Below are 18,010 nucleotides of genomic sequence, written 5' to 3'. Positions count from 1 at the left end.
CATACATAGGGCAAGGGTGGTAGATGCCAGGCAGTTATTATTACATGTAAATGCTGTTTGGCAGAGACACTGGCCAAAAGGGCCTGTTGTTCTGCTGTTTTGTTATTAACCCCCAACTTACTAACATTCTAAAGAACTGTCAATATATTTATACTTGTGCTGTATTAAATATCGCAACACTTTAGGAATCAATACAATTTTAGGCTAAACTCAAAAACAAATTACATTATAGCAACATGTTAAAATCGATTTGAGCTGTAAGGGACCAGAAGGGTACTGGATCAGATCAAGAAACAAGTCAGGCTTCTGGAACGAGCTGCCAGAGACAGTGATAGAGGCAGGTACAATTACAATATTTTAAAAACATTTGGATGGGTACATGAATACAAAATACAGGATATGAGCCAAATGCAGGCAAATGGAACTAGCTCAGGAAGCTATCTGTAAGTAATATTTGCAATGCTTCAGGTCAAGACCCAATACAGATGAGGTCAAGCTATTTCCCTCCATTACTACTACCTGGCCTACTGCATTACACCAACATTTTTCCTATGGCCTTTGATTTTCTAGTATCTGCAGTCTCACATCAAGGATATAGGGATGTCCAAGATAGATTCAAAGATGTGCTCATATTGTACTCGAAAAGATGCAACATCCCAATATCACTTGGGAGGGGGTGTGGAAATCAAGCTCATGCATCAAACACGAGGAAATCTGCAGATGCTGGAAATTCAAACCACACACACACAAAATGCTGGTGGAACACAGCAGGCCAGGCAGCATCTATAAGAAGCACTGTCGACGTTTCGGGCCGAGACCCTTCGTCAGGACTAACTGAAAGGAAGGATAGTTAAGAGCAGTCATTGGCTGTTTGAAAAACTATACATGGGGAAACCCCATGAATGGAAAAAAAGGCCAACACATCTCCATTCAGACATTGAATGGAAAATGGTATTAAAGAAATTGTACTGCTCAATTAAATTTTAAAAAATTGAATGAAATTGATTTTCACTGAGTGCCGTACAATCACTGAATGCACACCTTATATTAGCCAGCTTCTTTCAGAAGTTGCTTTAAATAAATCAGCCACTGTCCAATCAATTCAGTGGAGTAAATGGAGTTTTACGTGAGATTTTAACTAACCTATTCTTTGCATTTTTGAACCTAGTATTGGTAATCAAAAATAAAACCATGCAGGAAACTTTCATGGTCAGTCAGCATCAATGGAAAGAAAAATCCAACTTTTCAGAACTATACTCAAATTGTGAGTATATTTTACATATTCAGGTTATGGGATTTGTAATGGAAAACCAACTGATGTGACAGTTTTGAAAGATAAAATGTGATTCAGAACCCCAGAAAATCAAATCCTAACAAGTATCACTAAGTATGTGTGTATGTATGTATATGTATGTATATGTGTGTATGTATATATATATATACACATATATACACACACACGCACATCTGATGCACTCATTTACAAATTCATGTTCACATTTATAATGAAACAACTATCTCAAAGCCTGAGGACTTAAGTTGCTATTACCAGAAACACAGAACATGCAACATTGTTATAATTTAATATGCTTCCATTATAAATAGAAAAATAATTTAAGACTACTCAAACTAGGAAGATATATCAATGCATCCTGGTCCAATTATTTCCATGCCTCTAAATCCCATTCACTTACAATGAATAATTAGGCAACTGGTGGGATGACCATGAACACCCCATCCTTAATGGCATTGCTCAGCAGCAAATAAAAATGAGGGAAAAACATCTGCAACCAAACGGTGACCCATGTACTTTGAGGCCCCCTTTACAACAGAAACAATCTGTGACAATTGCAACAAGTCACATTTTCAACACTATATATGAATGCAATGCAAACGTAAAAACTGAATTGCTGTTCCAGTTTACATTAAGACGAACTACTCCAATACTCAAAGCTGACAATAGTTAATTACCCACAGAAGGCAATATTAATCCCAACTACATTGGCCATTCTGATCGTGGATGCCAAACATTTAAGTTCTAACCTTGTATGACAAAGTACAGTTACAGCAACCCTGGTTTAATATCAACTTTGAATGCTGCCTGTGGTATTTGCAAAGTATTCCTGAACAAAGTGTATTTCCCCCCAGTTCTCTGATTTATTTGCACTTTCCAAAGATGCAATAAGTTAATTGGCTACTAGTGTAGGTGAGTGACAGGAGAATCATGAGAATTAACACGCACTTAAAATGTAACACTTCAAGGAAATAGGACACATTGGAATAAGATGCAATCGGACCAAATCATTAGAAAACAAACGTGATGGGGCTACACTAACACACAAAGGGAAATGTCAAAATATCAAAACATTCAAACACATGAGCACAACTTAAAATCAGTAAATTTATCACAAGGTGACCTTCCCCTACGTGAAAAGGAACACACTTCTGAAATTGACTGCTTAAGTAATGCCCCTTTCAGAAAAAGTGTAGTTTTCTGCATATGGCATATATCTCCAGATAGTGTGTTAATTGAATGCATCAAGGCATTTTGATAACACTCATGGTTACCTACCTCAATTGCTAAACTGGCCAAACAGGGACCTAGAAAAATATTTTTTTCTTGGCAATCTTTCAAATTTAATACCAAAAACTAAGGACATCTTCAAAGAAAAACATTACAGGTTTAATTTCAGTAAGTTATAAACAAAAGAATGAGGTTTGGACTAGTTTCCTACAATATCCTGCCATTTTTACTTTTAGTTACTCAGATTTCATTCATAAAAGTTTCAATCATTTTAATTGTTAAAAATAAAACCATTTGGTAGAACCAAAACTCAATTGAAATACATTTTAATAAAAAAATCATTTACAGTACATTTTTTCTTTTCTTGGAGCAATCAGCAATATAGAATTCAAATGAGATTAGGTAATACTCAAATACAATGTACATATCAGGAGCGGAACTGAAGTAACAGGAGAAAAAAAATTGTAATATCCAAAGTGTACACAAACTTAGTTCATAGGGTATGTAGCAAGTTTTCTGTTTTTCTTGCAAACTAGAGAGGACTTCACAATTTAATGGATACAATAGTTTTATAATCTTAAGTTCAGTTTATAATTGGAGGAAAACAAAAACTATATTGAACACAGTTCTTATGAAGTCTTCCGTTACCCAGACATTAACTGCAACTAATTACTTTTTCCAAATTTTCTTCTTTCTTCCCAGCATATGGGCCAGTCTGAAATAAATAAATAGACCATTAAAAGATTGCACAATCAAATAGACTAATTTAAAGCAAAATTAACTCAGCCAACAGACACATAGAACAGGAAAGATATTCATGTTTTAGAGCCACAGCTTCCATTTTAATTTTTTCTCATTGTTGTCAATTTCTAGATTGACAAGAACTTGACACAGCATATGGAGGTTTGGGCTAGAATATACAGTGGCTTATTAATCTATCAGCCTGCAGTTACTTAGAATGTGGGAGGAAACAAACATCTGGGAGAAGTTCATGAGGTTGCAGGGAGAATGTGCATTCTCCACACAGGTAAGAGACAAGAATGGAAGTCAAGTTGATGGAGAAGAGTCAGCACTTGTCAGTGTGCTGCAACTCTACAGAAAAATTCAAGGAACAATCCTATTTGGTATCTTGGGAAATTATTTGAAAGCAATATCCCTCTCCTGCCCAACATTCCCACAATTATGCTGATGGAATTAATGCAGCCGAGAACACTACAATTACAATGATGGTTAATACACAATTTTAATATGAAATAAGATGCACAAGGCATTAAAATACAAGTTAAACCCAGTTTTGTAATTATCAAATGAATGATTTTAATTGGGACTGAGAAAATAATAAACTGGGATACTCACTTTCATTTAATATGACTTAAGTCTCTTCCAAAATTAAAACACGATGGCCATCTTTCTTCAGTATTTTTTATTCTAAAAACAGAATAAGTTAGTGTTAACCTCTTTTCCAATACTATACTAATTTATCTCTTTTACAGAAGCAGAAAAAGCCTAAAATTTTTAAAGACCATCTTTCAAAACACTTTCAAAGATTTACAAGTTCTGATGGATGTGTACAATCTAATATGTTAAATAAAATTTACCTCCAGTTTTTTTAAAATTGCATTTATAAAGTGCATTTCAAACTTGGGATGTCACAAAGCACATTATAGCTCATTGTTTTAAATGAGAGCGATATTCTCGTGTCGGAGATAGCCACACACAGCAGGCTTGCTCAAACAGGATTACAATGATGAATGCTAAGATAATGCTGACCATCTAAAAATGCTCTTCTGAAGCTGCCATGGAGCTTTTCGTCCATTTGAGAGCAAGCAACTTATATTAAACATTCCAGACAAATGAATGCACTTTTAGTTGTGACATTGGAGGTGGACAAGGAGAGAATTTAAGCTTGGAACTGAAAAATCTCCAGATCAACTCATCACAGATGTGGTTTTTTGGAGTACATGAAAATATTCCACCAAGTGCAACTTTACTAAGTTAACATTGGCAGGCCCAATAAGTTCTGCACTTGTAGAAGTAGTCAGTATACAATGAGAAGATGCTATAACACAGCAGGCACCACTGCTTTTGGGATGCAGGGTCTTAGATTGAGATCAGAGGGTCTTAAACCAGTCTGGAAACCTGTTGTACAACATTGGCACTAACATGCTACACATAGGAATTGGGATATTTGATGAAATTGCATGAAGACAATTTTTTCTCCTCACTACTAAACAGAATAGTTGACCTTAACACCCATGTTGCTGAGTTACTCAAGACTACGATGTGTAGAAAAGATCAATTTCATACAAGTCCTGCATTGATCTTCGTTCAACGGGAACAAGTCAACTTGGCCTATGTGCATGCAATAGGGGGAGAATTATTTTTTTGAACTGATAGAGGTGCACCCTAAAAAGGACCCAAGAAGCAAATCCACTTCCACTTATTCCAATCTTATCACGATAACATTCAAAACAAATTGGGTTAACAAAATGGGAAATGTGGACATTGCACAAGAGCAAAAGGAGTTACCTCGAGGCTATGATTATATCCATTGCTGCATTAGTCATAACCAGCTGAAGTTTCTTTGCAGGAGGAATACGTCATTCTTCAATGCCACTACTTTCATCAGAGGCAGCAAAAATCTTGATTTTGTAAAGTATGAAAATCTTTGACAGGTAATGTGGATTGATATCTTAATGTAATATTGCACAGGTTTAAAGGTCAACACAAGCAGCAAGTACCTCAGGTAAGTGTACAAGATATTGAGTAAGGGGAGAAGGCTGTGGTAGAATTCAAGTTCCGTATAACTCGGACCATTTAAAAACCTTCAGTATTTCGATGCAAACTAATGTTCTAATTTCTCTCTGAATTGCAAGGTGCATACTCTTCCCGAATAGTGTTGAGAAATTCCTTGAACAGCTGTACAAAGCCAATCTAATTTTAAAGATAATTGTTTAATAATGGATGAATATTCCTTTCACTACAAAATTGGACATTTCACAAATTAAAAACTGCTTTTCTAATTAATTAGGTGGCAAGTTAAGTGGATCTCCCTTGTTTGATGCTGAATTTAAACTAAAGTACCCTTCCATAAAACAAAATTATGAAAGGAATACAAAATATGCAAGTGGTTTCCATTGATAATTGAAACCAGAACTAAGGGCATAGTCTCAAGATTCTGGGGAATAAATTTCAGAACAGAGGAAAAACTGCTTTACCCAGAGCAGTGAATCTGTTGAATTCTCTGCCTACAGAAGCAGTAAAGGCCACTTCATTGAATACAGCCTATATAAGATTTTTGCATAGCAGCAAAATTAACCGTTATGGGGGAAAGGCAATTATGTGAAGCCAAGTTTGTGGCCAGGGCAGCTATGAGCTTATTGAATGGTTGAGCAGGTTTGACAGGCCAGGTGGCCTACTTCCACTCCAATTTCTTATGTTCTCTCTTTCTAGAAGTCATAGAAACATACAATTTATGTATATTCTAAATAAACACAAGACTTACTAGGCTGGAGGGAAGAACAAGGGATCCAGAGAAATAACTAAAATAAACAAGCAAATCATAGCCACTTCCAAAATGGCAGTCTCAAATGTTCTTGCTGCTTACAAATGTAGAAATTCTGATCTCTGATCTTGTTAAATATGAATCTCTACAGTAGTGGTCTCCAACCAGTCTATCGTAGTCGACTTTGAGACTTTCCAGTAGATCCCGAAAAAGAAAAATGCGCACTGGGCAGAAAAGACCGGAAGCAAAACCCCACAACCCCGGAAACAACCTCTCCCCACCAACAGCTCTCCACAGCGGGAGCACCACTATGTCACCATTATCCTAATCGGCATCAACCCATCTTTATAATGCTCACTTTACAACACTTCTCCCCGTTTAAATTCCTACATTCCCCAAATGTAAAAAAACTGGTAAACAAAAAAAGTGGCATCATTAGCTTGAGTACCTCTGAAACGTATACTAGTGTCTCAGAACAGTTTACTAATACAAAACACCCGAAAAACATGGCAGATACAACATTGTCTAACAAAGGAAACTGTCCATTCAAATATTCAGTCTGTCAGGAGGTTTGCAAGGGTGCTGTGCTACAACAAATGAAAATTATTAAATCGAAGTACAGGAGCTGTCTTACTGACAGACACCTCAGACTGTCTCTGTCTGTAGTTATGAGCCAAATTTCAGGGAACTAACAGTAAGTATTCAGCCCCAGTCATCACACTGAGTGCAACAGTCAATTTCTATTTATTTACTTATTTTTCGTGTTGAAATAAAATTTAATAATGAAACAAAATTAAAGGTGTTATAATGGGAGCATTATAAAAATACCAATTTCAATAATGGTAACATAGCAACACTCCTGCTATGGAGAGCCGCCTGCAAAGAGACTTCTTCTGGGTCTGCGGGGCTCCACTTCGGTCCTTTCTGCCCAGTGCACATGCGCGTGTCTGAACATTTAGGTGGTCTATCTTGCCTTTCATTAAGTCCAAGGTAGGGGATCTTGGGCTTTGAAAGGTTGGTGACCACTACTCTAGTCTACAAGTTACCAAAAAGATTTTTCATTACAAAGGGATCTTTTTCTTTTTTTAAAAACCTCTACACAGCTCCCTGGTAAATTGCAATGCATTTAGTAAAAATAAAGTTCACTACACTTAGATTTATAATAAAGGTATGATGTATAAATATTCAGATTTTGTGCTTAGCCACTAGTTTTCATCCAGGTTGCACAAATTTCAGCGAAATCAATTCACTAACACTTACGGTTGATTAAAGCAACAAGATCGTGGTGCAAGGTTCTTTAATCGGTTTCCAAAAAGCCAAGTTTATACAAAAAAAGTTTCATCCTCGAGCATGAAATACAGCATGAACAAATGGCCAACTTTATCAGTATATAATTTTCCAAAAACAAGCCCATCAGATTTTTTGTAATTTGTTTCTAAACAATCTAAGTATGTAAGATCCAGCAGATTCAAACATTCTACTGTAATTTTCAATGACAGGCAGAACGACTGAATGTTGATTTACCATCAGGAAAGTCAAGTGTATAATTTTATTTAGACAATGAAAGACAAAGTCAAATTCTCTGCAGCTGAGACTGATTATAGGCAGCAGAGGGGGAAAACATCAAAAATTGAAAGAAAAACTGGTTAGACGGGCAAGAACTGATCAAGATTCCAACAGGAAAATGATGATTAAGTCTGCCTTTATAGCTATAGGCCTAAAAGTGAAAAAAATTGCCATAAATAGATTCAATGGGTCATTGACCTAAAAGTAAATGCACATTCAAGTCAGAAGTTATTACTGTCAATAATTGATAAATGTTAAACATATAATTCAGAAGACAACTTTTTTCTGTAGTTCCAAAACTCAAGAGCCAAAAGGATGATGATCTTGATTCAAGGAGATTGATTATTCATTTGTAGCTGGAGGAGGAGAAGCAGGGACAATGTAAAGAATTCATAATACATCTTTTATTTTAATTTAGCTTCTCCATATTCTATCAGATTGTAAAAACAGCAATGGACAGACATCAGTTTTAACATCAGTTTCATCAACTACAGGCTACATTAAGCAGAGCTGAAAAGGGTCCAGTAAGTATATTTAAAATAAATGGGTAGCCAGCACAAGATTCCAACGGAAGTCTAAGAGCTTCAGTTAAAATTTTCAGTCTTTAAGGCAGAAAGGGAAAGAGACAAGAATGCAGCTAGCAGATGAAACACATTCAGAAGGTGATACCAAATGACAACAACAATTTCCTTCAGTCATGATAAAGTTTATGTATGTAAGCAGAAGAGAAAGAAATGCTTAAGTATTATTGCTTAAAGAAAGCCTTTACAAAGCCAATGTCCTTCAGAAGACTTATTATTGGAAGAAAAACAGCTTGGGAAGAGAATTTCACAACACAACAGAAATGCAACACCAAAATAAGTAGAAAATTGTATGTTGGCTTGGGAGATAATTAAGTGGAAATTGTCAAAAAGCTCATTTTTGAAGCTCAACTCTTGGAGCTCTCAGGCCAACAAAATTTCAGTACATTAGCCAATGTAATACAAGAATACTGCTGATTACCTAGAACATTTTGAACAAAGACCTGTCAGCTACAAGCAGCAGACATAGCCAAAAATAATGGGACAGAAAGAGCTTTTCAAATACAGGATCTTGGATCTTACTTGCCCTCCAGACAAAATAAATTCCTATTGGACACTTTTTTCCAGTCTGAGGACAAAATAATTTCCATTTGTGAATTTTGTGTTGACTGGATATTTCTTATCTGATGGAAATTGGTTTAGAAACATTCGCAGTAAAGCAGAATCCAGATCAATGCTGGAGAATAACCAATAACTTTTCACCAACATTCATGAAAACTAAGTACTTTTATTCAATTGTTAAAATTGAAGTTTGAAGCAGAACAGTTGCAAAAAAGTGTAGAATATACTTAATCTGGATTTTGCACTTCAAAGTATAACAATCTTAAACACTTTCCAATGAAGAGTATTAAGATCGGGAGATTTTTGTTTTTACAACACCAGTCTCAATTTTATTTTCACATTACATTATCTGTGTAGCAATCCCAAATTTCAAAAACACTCAATGATCTAGCTATCCATGGGAACCTCTGACTCCAAGTTTAATAACATTATTTCAGCCCTTCAAGTGATACATTTACTCTCTCCTAATTTCCAATTCAGTTTGGAGGAAGGAATAGATAACAAGAAAACTTCAGTGCCACTGCATGATGAAGCTGAACCACAAATCTAAATAACTGGAAACCTGATCAGTACAGCTGCTGAAAATCCAGTAACTGACAATACCTTCAATAAATAGCATGTTATTGCATGGATGCTTGCATGTTAACTCCTTCCAGTAAATGTTGTTACTCAAATATACAGATCAGAAGGATTAAGTTCAGATACAGATGTTACAATAAATTCGCTGCATTTAAAACCCTACGCCAAAGTATGAGAAAAGACTAAAGGACCTTAAAATGAAAACAACTTGCATTGTCATTTACCCCAGGAAGATGTAACTTGCATTTCTCCCTCCCCCCCCCCCCCCCCCACACAAAGTGGAACCTCATTTGTACACAGAATGAACATGTTGGGACATGCATGCTAACAAAGTGCTTGGTTTTTCAAAAACATAACAGCTGTGGAAGAATAATTATGTTCAAGCATATGCCATTATATTTTTCTAATCTTATTTTCATTGTTAAATTCTAATTCTACTGGAATCTCAAGAGTCTAGCTGCCCAGGAGACTAAAAATATTCAATCAAGCATTCAAATGTATGAGGCAGATAGTAAAATTAAACCCTTTCAAGCTGTTAATAAATGTACATACCATAACTGTCGTAGTCATCTCGATAAGACCTTCCAGCTGAACTGTTATAGCCATACAAGTTTGAGCTTTGGCTCCTAGAATTAAAAGAAAACACTCAGCATATTCAAAACTAAAATGAGGCTCAATGTTCAATAATATAAGAATTTACCTATAATAGTCATTTCCGTAACTGCTGCTTCGTCCACTTCTGTCAGTATCTATTGGAAAATATATCAAAAGTTTGATTTTTGTTGGAGTGATAAATTTAGCATGGATTAAATATTTCCTCAACTTACAAAACCAGTATTAGATTAACATGCATTACGCATTGACCCGTTCACAAAGTAACATTCTGATAACCAAATCCACAAACCTCTGTGGTATTCCATAGAGCATAGTGCTCACTACTTGCTATTTAAGGATCCATACTTTATAAAAGCAATATTATTGTTAACTCGCACTGGAAGACCCAACAACAATGAGATAGAGTGGTACCAAACAGAGTTGTATGTAGTCAAGCAAGTATGTTGGGCTTTTACAATAACCTTACAGCATTATCATTTCTATATGGTGCAAAGCCAAGCTACAAGATCTACTAAATTCAATTTCAATCTACAATGACAGGGCTAGAAGTCATGCCCCACAAGTTACAGGCTTAATGCCACAGACCAGCAGTCTCCACCACATTAAAAATTACCTCTGTAAAATCCACGGTTACTTCTCCCACCACGGAATCCATAACTTCGTGACTGACCACCTTGGTAACTTCGTCCTCTCCCTCCAGAGCCTTTTCCTGCTTGGTCTACACGAATTTGTCGACCATCAACTGACTGGAAAACGTAAAAAGGAATTATTATCTTCATAATACAGCAGTTTCATTGATACAAGAACAAAGTGTTTTCAGACAGCAGAATGCAAAACTGTATTTGTTTACATTATGTTAATAGATGCAAGATGTTGGGCAGAAAATAACTTCAGTGGGGAAACAGGTTAAATGAGTAGATAAGTAGAATACTTATTTCACGTGATGAACTTCAATCCAGTCTTCAAGCAATCTGGAATATGTCTAACTAGATGGATTGATGTAACAATTTACACACCTTTTTACAATGCCACTGCCTTTCACATCATTTGATGTTGTTCAGATCAAATTTTAAAATTTAAGTACCTTGCATCTACCACTTTAGCTAGAAATATATACCTTTCCATTCATGGCCATGGCGTCCCTTGCATCATCAGGATTTTCAAAAGTAATAAAACCAAACCCTCTAGATTTGTGTGTGTCTTTATCTTTGATCACAAGGACTGAATATATACCAGGAGAAAAGAGAACAATATTAGAGTTTACCTTTCAATTCATAAATGCATTTAATTTCTGAAGCACCTTAGCATATTTATTGTCAGTGATTTCTGAGATAACCATAACTAGAAAGTACATACTACAGTTTATGGATTGAGTATTGATGATACACCACCAGAAACAATGTCCCATTTGAAAGAAAATAATAACTCAGTAGAATCATAATTTTTGCTTATTTATTAATGCAGCCATTTGTTAAAGGCTGCATTAATACATTAATCAGAAACCTTTTAATGAACTTGCACTTCAAAGCCATATCACCCAAGATTATCCCTTACATATTCCTATACAGAACATCACGTTATTATATAGGCTGCTGTTATATTTTGAGATTGGACCAAAAATCTCTCGAATAAAAATGAATGTAATCTCCTCATAGCAATCATACATCATTGGCTCTTGAAAACACAAGGTGCCAACATCACTGCCAGAGGTTGCTGAAGAGGAATGCTTTGGAAATTAACATTCACTTCTATTGATACTTGTACAACCACACCCTACTTCAAGCCATCAAGTATGATTCAGCACCAGGGTAACAGTAGGGGAAGACAATAAATATTATGTTACTTGGCCCACATCAACACCATTCATTACACTATCATTTTCTCAATCACTGATATACTTATCTGTCCTACTTACACTTTAAATTTAAGTTAATAAATCTTTGAGGTTTATCCCAAGCCATCTTATTCTTCTCTCGTCAGGATCTCTATCTTTTACCCATCAACAGATGCTTCAACATCCTTGGCTGGAATCTTAGATTTATTACCCAATATTCTCTCATTACTATTATCTAATCCACTCCCTTGTATATTGCTCAACAAGTGCTTCCAACTCATTTTATGTATTTGCATCTCCTAGCTTACGTCCATAAATATCCTTATTCAACACCCAAATAAAGCAAGAACAGCTGATCATCTTTACCCTCCTGCACTCCCTTCCCCCTCCCAGTGGGTCTTACTGAAATCAGCAGATCAAGTATCAATACTTACAATGGATTTTAAACATGCAGAGCAAGAGGAGATCTAGTCTGTACTGCACTATACAGCTTGTGCACAAATGACTTGGTTTTACAATTATTTAACGATCTGTTAACTGAAAATGCAATTGGATTTCAAATCAATAATGACTTTAGAAACAAGATCCCATTGGTTTGGAACTTCATTTCGAGTGTAGAGTACAATAGGTACCTAGCAAACAGCTAACCTTGTCGTCTCAATTTGGTGAATTTCCAAATACCCAATTGAGAAAGATTTCCTTTTCCTGGCAGGTAGCACAAAATTATACATTAACATAGCAGAAGCTAGCCACTCCCCTACACTTGCAGGGGAATGGCCACATTAAAGTTGGTCAAAATGAACATAAGACCTTACCATCACGAACTTCACCATACTTGGAAAATAACTGCTCCAGTGATTGTTCATCTGTGTCAAAGCTCAGCCCACCAACAAAAAGCTTTCCTTCATCAGACATGGTTTCTGAAAGGAAAAATATTTCTGGATTAAAACAAGTTTAAAATTCTCAGGTTAAAACTGGCCACTACTAATATTAAGCTTCATTCTAAAGTACATCAACTATAGAATATTGATGCTGCTTTAACATCAAGTTTAATTTGTGCAAAAGGATTAAGAAACACGGCATAACACAAATATGCTTGCAGATAAATCCTTAATGAAGGAGTGATAAATGTATTTTCACCTCTGAAGTGGCCACTGAAATATTGAAGCAACTACCTCAATCCATACCAGTTAATAAATGTAATAAAAGTTCAGGAATAGTATCCCAGTTTGAGTTTATCCACAGCAATTGCCCTTTAGAATACAAGAATTTACCCCTTAACTGGATAGAAATAGTCAATAAAACTGAATGCATGATGAAGTTCACCATTTCCTAAGTATATATTAATAATGTGCAGCTTTTAAGATTCAGAAATTCTTTTGGAAAGGATTAAATAAGTAGTAATTTACACGAATATACATTATTGAAATGGATATGTTTTAAACACATTCAAAATGGCTTGGATAACATTAACTTTGTATAACCATTAAATTAATCCAAGCTGTTCAGCCTTTGCAATCAACTGAATGCATGTTACTTTTAGAATGCAAAAAAAAGACCAGGAATGGGCCATTTGGCCCATCAAATCTGCTCCACCATTCAATAAAATCATGATTGTCCTGATCAGACTCCTCCACCAACCTGCCCTTTCCCTGAACCCTTAATTTCCCCCATACAAAAATATATCCAACCTTGGCTTAAATATGTATTGCGCCAGCCTCCACTGCTTCATTCCGCAGAGAATTCTACAGATTTACCACTCTTTGGGAAAAGCAGCTCCTCATTTCTATGTCCCGATTCTAGTCTCACCTACCAGTGGAAACAACTTTCCTGCTCTTTATCCCTTTCATAATTTTATGTTTCTATATCATCTCATTGTTCCAGGCAACTCAATCTCTTATTGTCTAACCCCCTCACCTCTGGAATCAACCTTGTGAACCTCACCGCCTCCATCTCCAGTATATTCTTCAAGCAAGGTGATAAGAACTGCAATATTCCAGATGCAGCCTCACCAATATCCCATACAGTTGCACCGTAACCTCCCTGCTCTTAAATTCAATCCCTCTAGCAATGAAGACCAACATTCCATTTGCCTTCGTGATAGCCTGCTGCACCTGCAAACCAACCTTTTGCGATTCATGCACAAGCACTTCCAAGTCCCTCTGCACAGCAGCATGCTGCAATCTTTTACCATTTAAATAATCTGATCTTCCATTTTACCTTCCAAAGTGGATGACCTTGCATTTACCAACATTGTACTCCATCTGCCAGAACTTTGACCACTCACAACCTCTCGCTCTCTACAGACTCTCCATATCCTCTGCACAATTTGCTTTTCCACTCAATTTAGGGTCATCAGTGAACTTAGGCTTCCCTCTACACTCAGTCCCCCCTCCAAGATCATTAATGTTTAGCGTGAACAGTTGCAGGCCCAGCACCAACCCCTGCAGCACACCACTCACCACTGAGTGCCAACCAGAAACACCCATGCATCACCAACTCTTTCTATTGGTTAACCAATTCTCTATCCACGCTAGTACATCACCCCCAACTCTATGCATCCTTATCTTGGCTAAATCTTAATGAACAGCTTCTGGAAATCAAAGTAAATAACATCCATCCTGATCCCATCTATCCACTGCACTCATTATATCCACAAAGAACTCCAGAAAGATTGACAAACAGGACCTTTGCTGAATGCACACTGCAATGCCGGATGGATCCATTTCTTTCCAGATGCCCATTTCTTCTTTAATGATAGCTTCATGTATTTTCCCAACTACAGATGTTAAACTGGCCTAGTTACCTGCCTTTTACCTACGTTCTTTTTCAAACAGTGGCATGTCATTAGCTTTCTTCTAATTGACCAGGACCTGCAGATTCCAGAGAATTTTGGTAAATTATCACCAAAGCCTTAACTATAACCACTAGCCATTTCTTACAGTACCCTGGGAGGCATTCCATCAGGACCAAGGGGCCCATCTTCATGCCCACAAGTTTGCTTAGCACTACCTCCTTAGTGATGGCTATTTTAAGTGACATTTAAACAAATTTAAGTGCAAGGAACTAAGAGTTACTGATAAACTAATGCTTGAAATTCAGGTTAATATGAAGGTCATTTCTCATATTATTGTAAATGGTCTCATGGCTGGCAGCTCTGTTAGGAATCATTTAGTGTAAGATTTCCACAGCTGGTTATGCAGTTGCAACAAACATACCAGATGCTGGATTCAGCACATCTTTGCTGAGCTTCCCAACCACTCATCTTTATACCACAACTGGTATGTGGCTGGATCTCATTCATTTGAAAACTTGGTTACTGGACTTTTCCCACCTGATCTGCACAAATTGGCCGTCCATTAACTGACTGAAAAATGTCAAGGAATGTATTATCGTCATAATACAGTTTCAATGGTACCATCTAAGAAAGTATTTTGCTTGGTCTACTTAATCAGCTCCCCATTTCCCTACGAGTCATTTTCTACCCAACAATCTGTGAAACAGCAGTTATCTACGGTAATTATTTTTAAGCCTTTAATAAGATAAATTTAGATATTTTTCAGATCTAATTATGTGTTCAACACAAGACAAGGGCCATCTTTAAGACCTGCAAAAGGTGATCAAGGCCAGCACCCAGACACAAAGAATTATAGAACATTACAGCACAGAAACAGGCCTGTTGGAGGCCCAACTAGTCCACGTCAATCTATTGTTCTGCCCAGTCTCACTGACCTGCACCAACAGCTAATACACGGGAGATTTGGAAATTCGCTAGGCCACAAGTTGTAATATTGTACTATCAGAAAGCTATTCACAATTCTTTTCACCTTCCCTGGACATCCCAAAACACTTTCAAGCCAGAAAATTATTTACTTTTCAACATACTCTAGTGACACAAAAAAAAACAACCAGAAAGCACACAAACTTTTTTTATTATATTATTTAGTGTTGGTGCATGGCCTAGTAGATAAGGCATCGGTCTAGTGATCTGAAGGTCACTGGTTCGAGCCTCAGCTGAGGCAAGGCACTTAACACATTGCTCTGCCAAGCTGCTTGGGTCCTAGTGCCCTTCCCTTGGACAATATTGGTGGCACGGAGAGGGGAAGGTTTGCAACTTGGGCAACTGCCGGTCTCCCATACAATCCTGCCTAGGCCTGCGGCCTGAACACCTTCCAAGGCACGTGGTCTCACGAGACTAACTGATGCCTATACCATTATTTAGAGAGACTGCCCAGCAATCCCCAATTTAACCGTAGCCTAAATACAGGACAATTTACAATGATCAATTAACCAATCCATCAGTACATCTTCGGACTGTGGGAGGAAACTGGAAACCAAAACCACGTGGTCAGTGGGAGAACAACCATACAAACTCCTTCCAACATGCATGAAGAATAAATCGAAGCACATGCACAAGGAACACAACACATTATTTTTGTCATTTCAAGGGCCTCCATCCAATCAATCTAAATCCAATCAAATGTAGAGAATATTTGTTCAACGTACCAGGTAATACTTCAAAAAATGCTAAGCACCTGGACGAAACCATTCCACTTACTTGAATTCTAAAACATATTTTAAATATTTTGTACCCGCCTCTATCACCTCCTGGCAGTTTGTTCTTATATAAAAAGTAGCCCTTCAGGTCATGTTTAAAACTAGCTCTTCTCACCATAAGCCCTCTAGTTCTATACTCCCCCACCCTGGGAAAAATACTGTGACCACACATAATTTTATAAACCCCTATAAAGACACTCTTGAGCCTCCTTCACTCCAGGATAATGTGCTGGACTACTCAGCCTCTCCTACAACTCATGCCCTCTAGACTTGCTGGAATTTGGAGTAACTATCTCCTGCAGGATCTCAGCATCTGCGGGAGCAGGGGAGAAAAGATTTATCGACAGTTCAGAATCAATTTAATTATCATCAGCTACGTCGTGAAATGTTGTCTTTGCAGCACTACAATGAAATAAAACAGAAATCTTCGGCCCACGATGCTGTGCAAACCGCGAAACTTTCTCTTGAAACTGCTAATAATTTCCAAAAACACAAGTGAAAATAGTTAATTTAAATAAGCAGGGCAAGAAAGGAGTGTGTCAGTGCTCATAGGTTTAATGTCCATTCAGAAATAAGATGACGGAGCGGAAGACATGAGAACAGATGCTGACACTAAAGATCCTCCAGCACCTCCCCTCTCTTCTTCCACACCCTCCACACACAAACGCTGCCGAGTCCTACTGCGCCGCCCTGGCACTGTTTTGTGCCTATCATCCTTATGTATCTTGGCTGTACCCTTTCCAGATATTAGGTACATTTCTTGGGGGGGGGGGGGGGGGAGAGAGAACAGAAGAGGCGCAGAGGGGACTAAACACAACCATGTTTTGACATGCTTGAGGCCCAGGGGGAGGAAGTAGAAGCCGCTTCGGCTCCGCCGCCATCTTACCGCCTCGGCGCCATTTTAAGAAGCGCGCACGGATCCCTCAACCCACCAGCAACTGCCATCGTTTACCTTTTTCCTTTGTAATTGTTGGATTATATCGTGTTCTGCCAGCACAAAACAAATTTCACGCCGTAAGCCACCGATAATAAACCAGATTGGGAAATGGCTAGGCCCTGAGACAAGGAATCGACCTTCAGATGGCGCGCCACGTTCTCCCACACTAAACAACCCCTCATGAAAAATCGGTCTAAATCCTAGACGTTGCTCACGGTAACCTCTGCGGCAAGAACGTTTGGATTTTCAGGTCTAATTTCACGTCACTAAACTCTAACGCTCTGGATAAACAAACCTTAACCATTAAACACCAGAAAATTCGGTTTAAATCACCGTCTGAATTAATCCCAAACCGCCAGTAACCTAAATCCTTGGACTCACCGTGATTATATATGCTTTTTTAGATTAGCAAACGGCTCAGTGCTCGACAACGACACCTCTTCCGCTCCGAAACAACAGAATGAGAACGAAAGGAGGAAAAATACTTGTTCCGGTCCTGTTTTCTCAGCACTGCGCAGACGCGGCGACGTAATTCCCTCCACTTTTCCTGCAAGCAGGCACCAACCTTGACAGTACGCAAGCGCAGCGGATGGATTTGCACTTTTAAATTAAACGGTCGCAATCCCACTGTGCCAGAACTACTTTCCCGCCGCATTCGGAACTGAATAACATGTCGCAGTGCGCAGGCGCGGAGTGGCCTCAATGGGGCACTGTCAATCCCTTCCTGCCTGGTAGGATACTGAAATTTACT

The 18,010-nt window shown here is 37.7% G+C and overlaps 1 protein-coding gene across 2 annotated transcripts; it reads right to left on the bottom strand.

Annotated features, from left to right (window-relative positions):
- Positions 1 to 2,834: 2,834 nt before the first annotated feature.
- LOC140739768 (cold-inducible RNA-binding protein B-like) lies at positions 2,835 to 17,797 on the bottom strand. Of its 2 annotated transcripts, XR_012101745.1 has the most exons (8): positions 17,641 to 17,797; positions 12,581 to 12,685; positions 11,049 to 11,152; positions 10,545 to 10,677; positions 10,017 to 10,065; positions 9,869 to 9,942; positions 3,881 to 3,952; positions 2,835 to 3,239 (listed from the first exon to the last, which is right to left on the bottom strand). XR_012101745.1 is itself a non-coding variant. In XM_073068270.1 (7 exons), the coding sequence occupies exons 2-7, from the start codon at positions 12,678 to 12,680 to the stop codon at positions 7,938 to 7,940; spliced, it is 474 nt and encodes a 157-aa protein (XP_072924371.1). In that variant the 5' UTR covers positions 12,681 to 12,685; positions 17,641 to 17,797; the 3' UTR covers positions 7,310 to 7,937. The 2 variants fall into 2 exon arrangements, 1 of the variants encoding a protein (XP_072924371.1); XM_073068270.1 differs by lacking the exons at positions 2,835 to 3,239; positions 3,881 to 3,952 and adding an exon at positions 7,310 to 7,951.
- Positions 17,798 to 18,010: the final 213 nt, after the last annotated feature.

Source organism: Hemitrygon akajei, chromosome 16, assembly GCF_048418815.1.
Source record: "Hemitrygon akajei chromosome 16, sHemAka1.3, whole genome shotgun sequence".
Classification (NCBI taxonomy): Eukaryota; Metazoa; Chordata; class Chondrichthyes; order Myliobatiformes; family Dasyatidae; genus Hemitrygon; species Hemitrygon akajei.
This window is presented reverse-complemented; position numbering and strand designations above follow the sequence as displayed.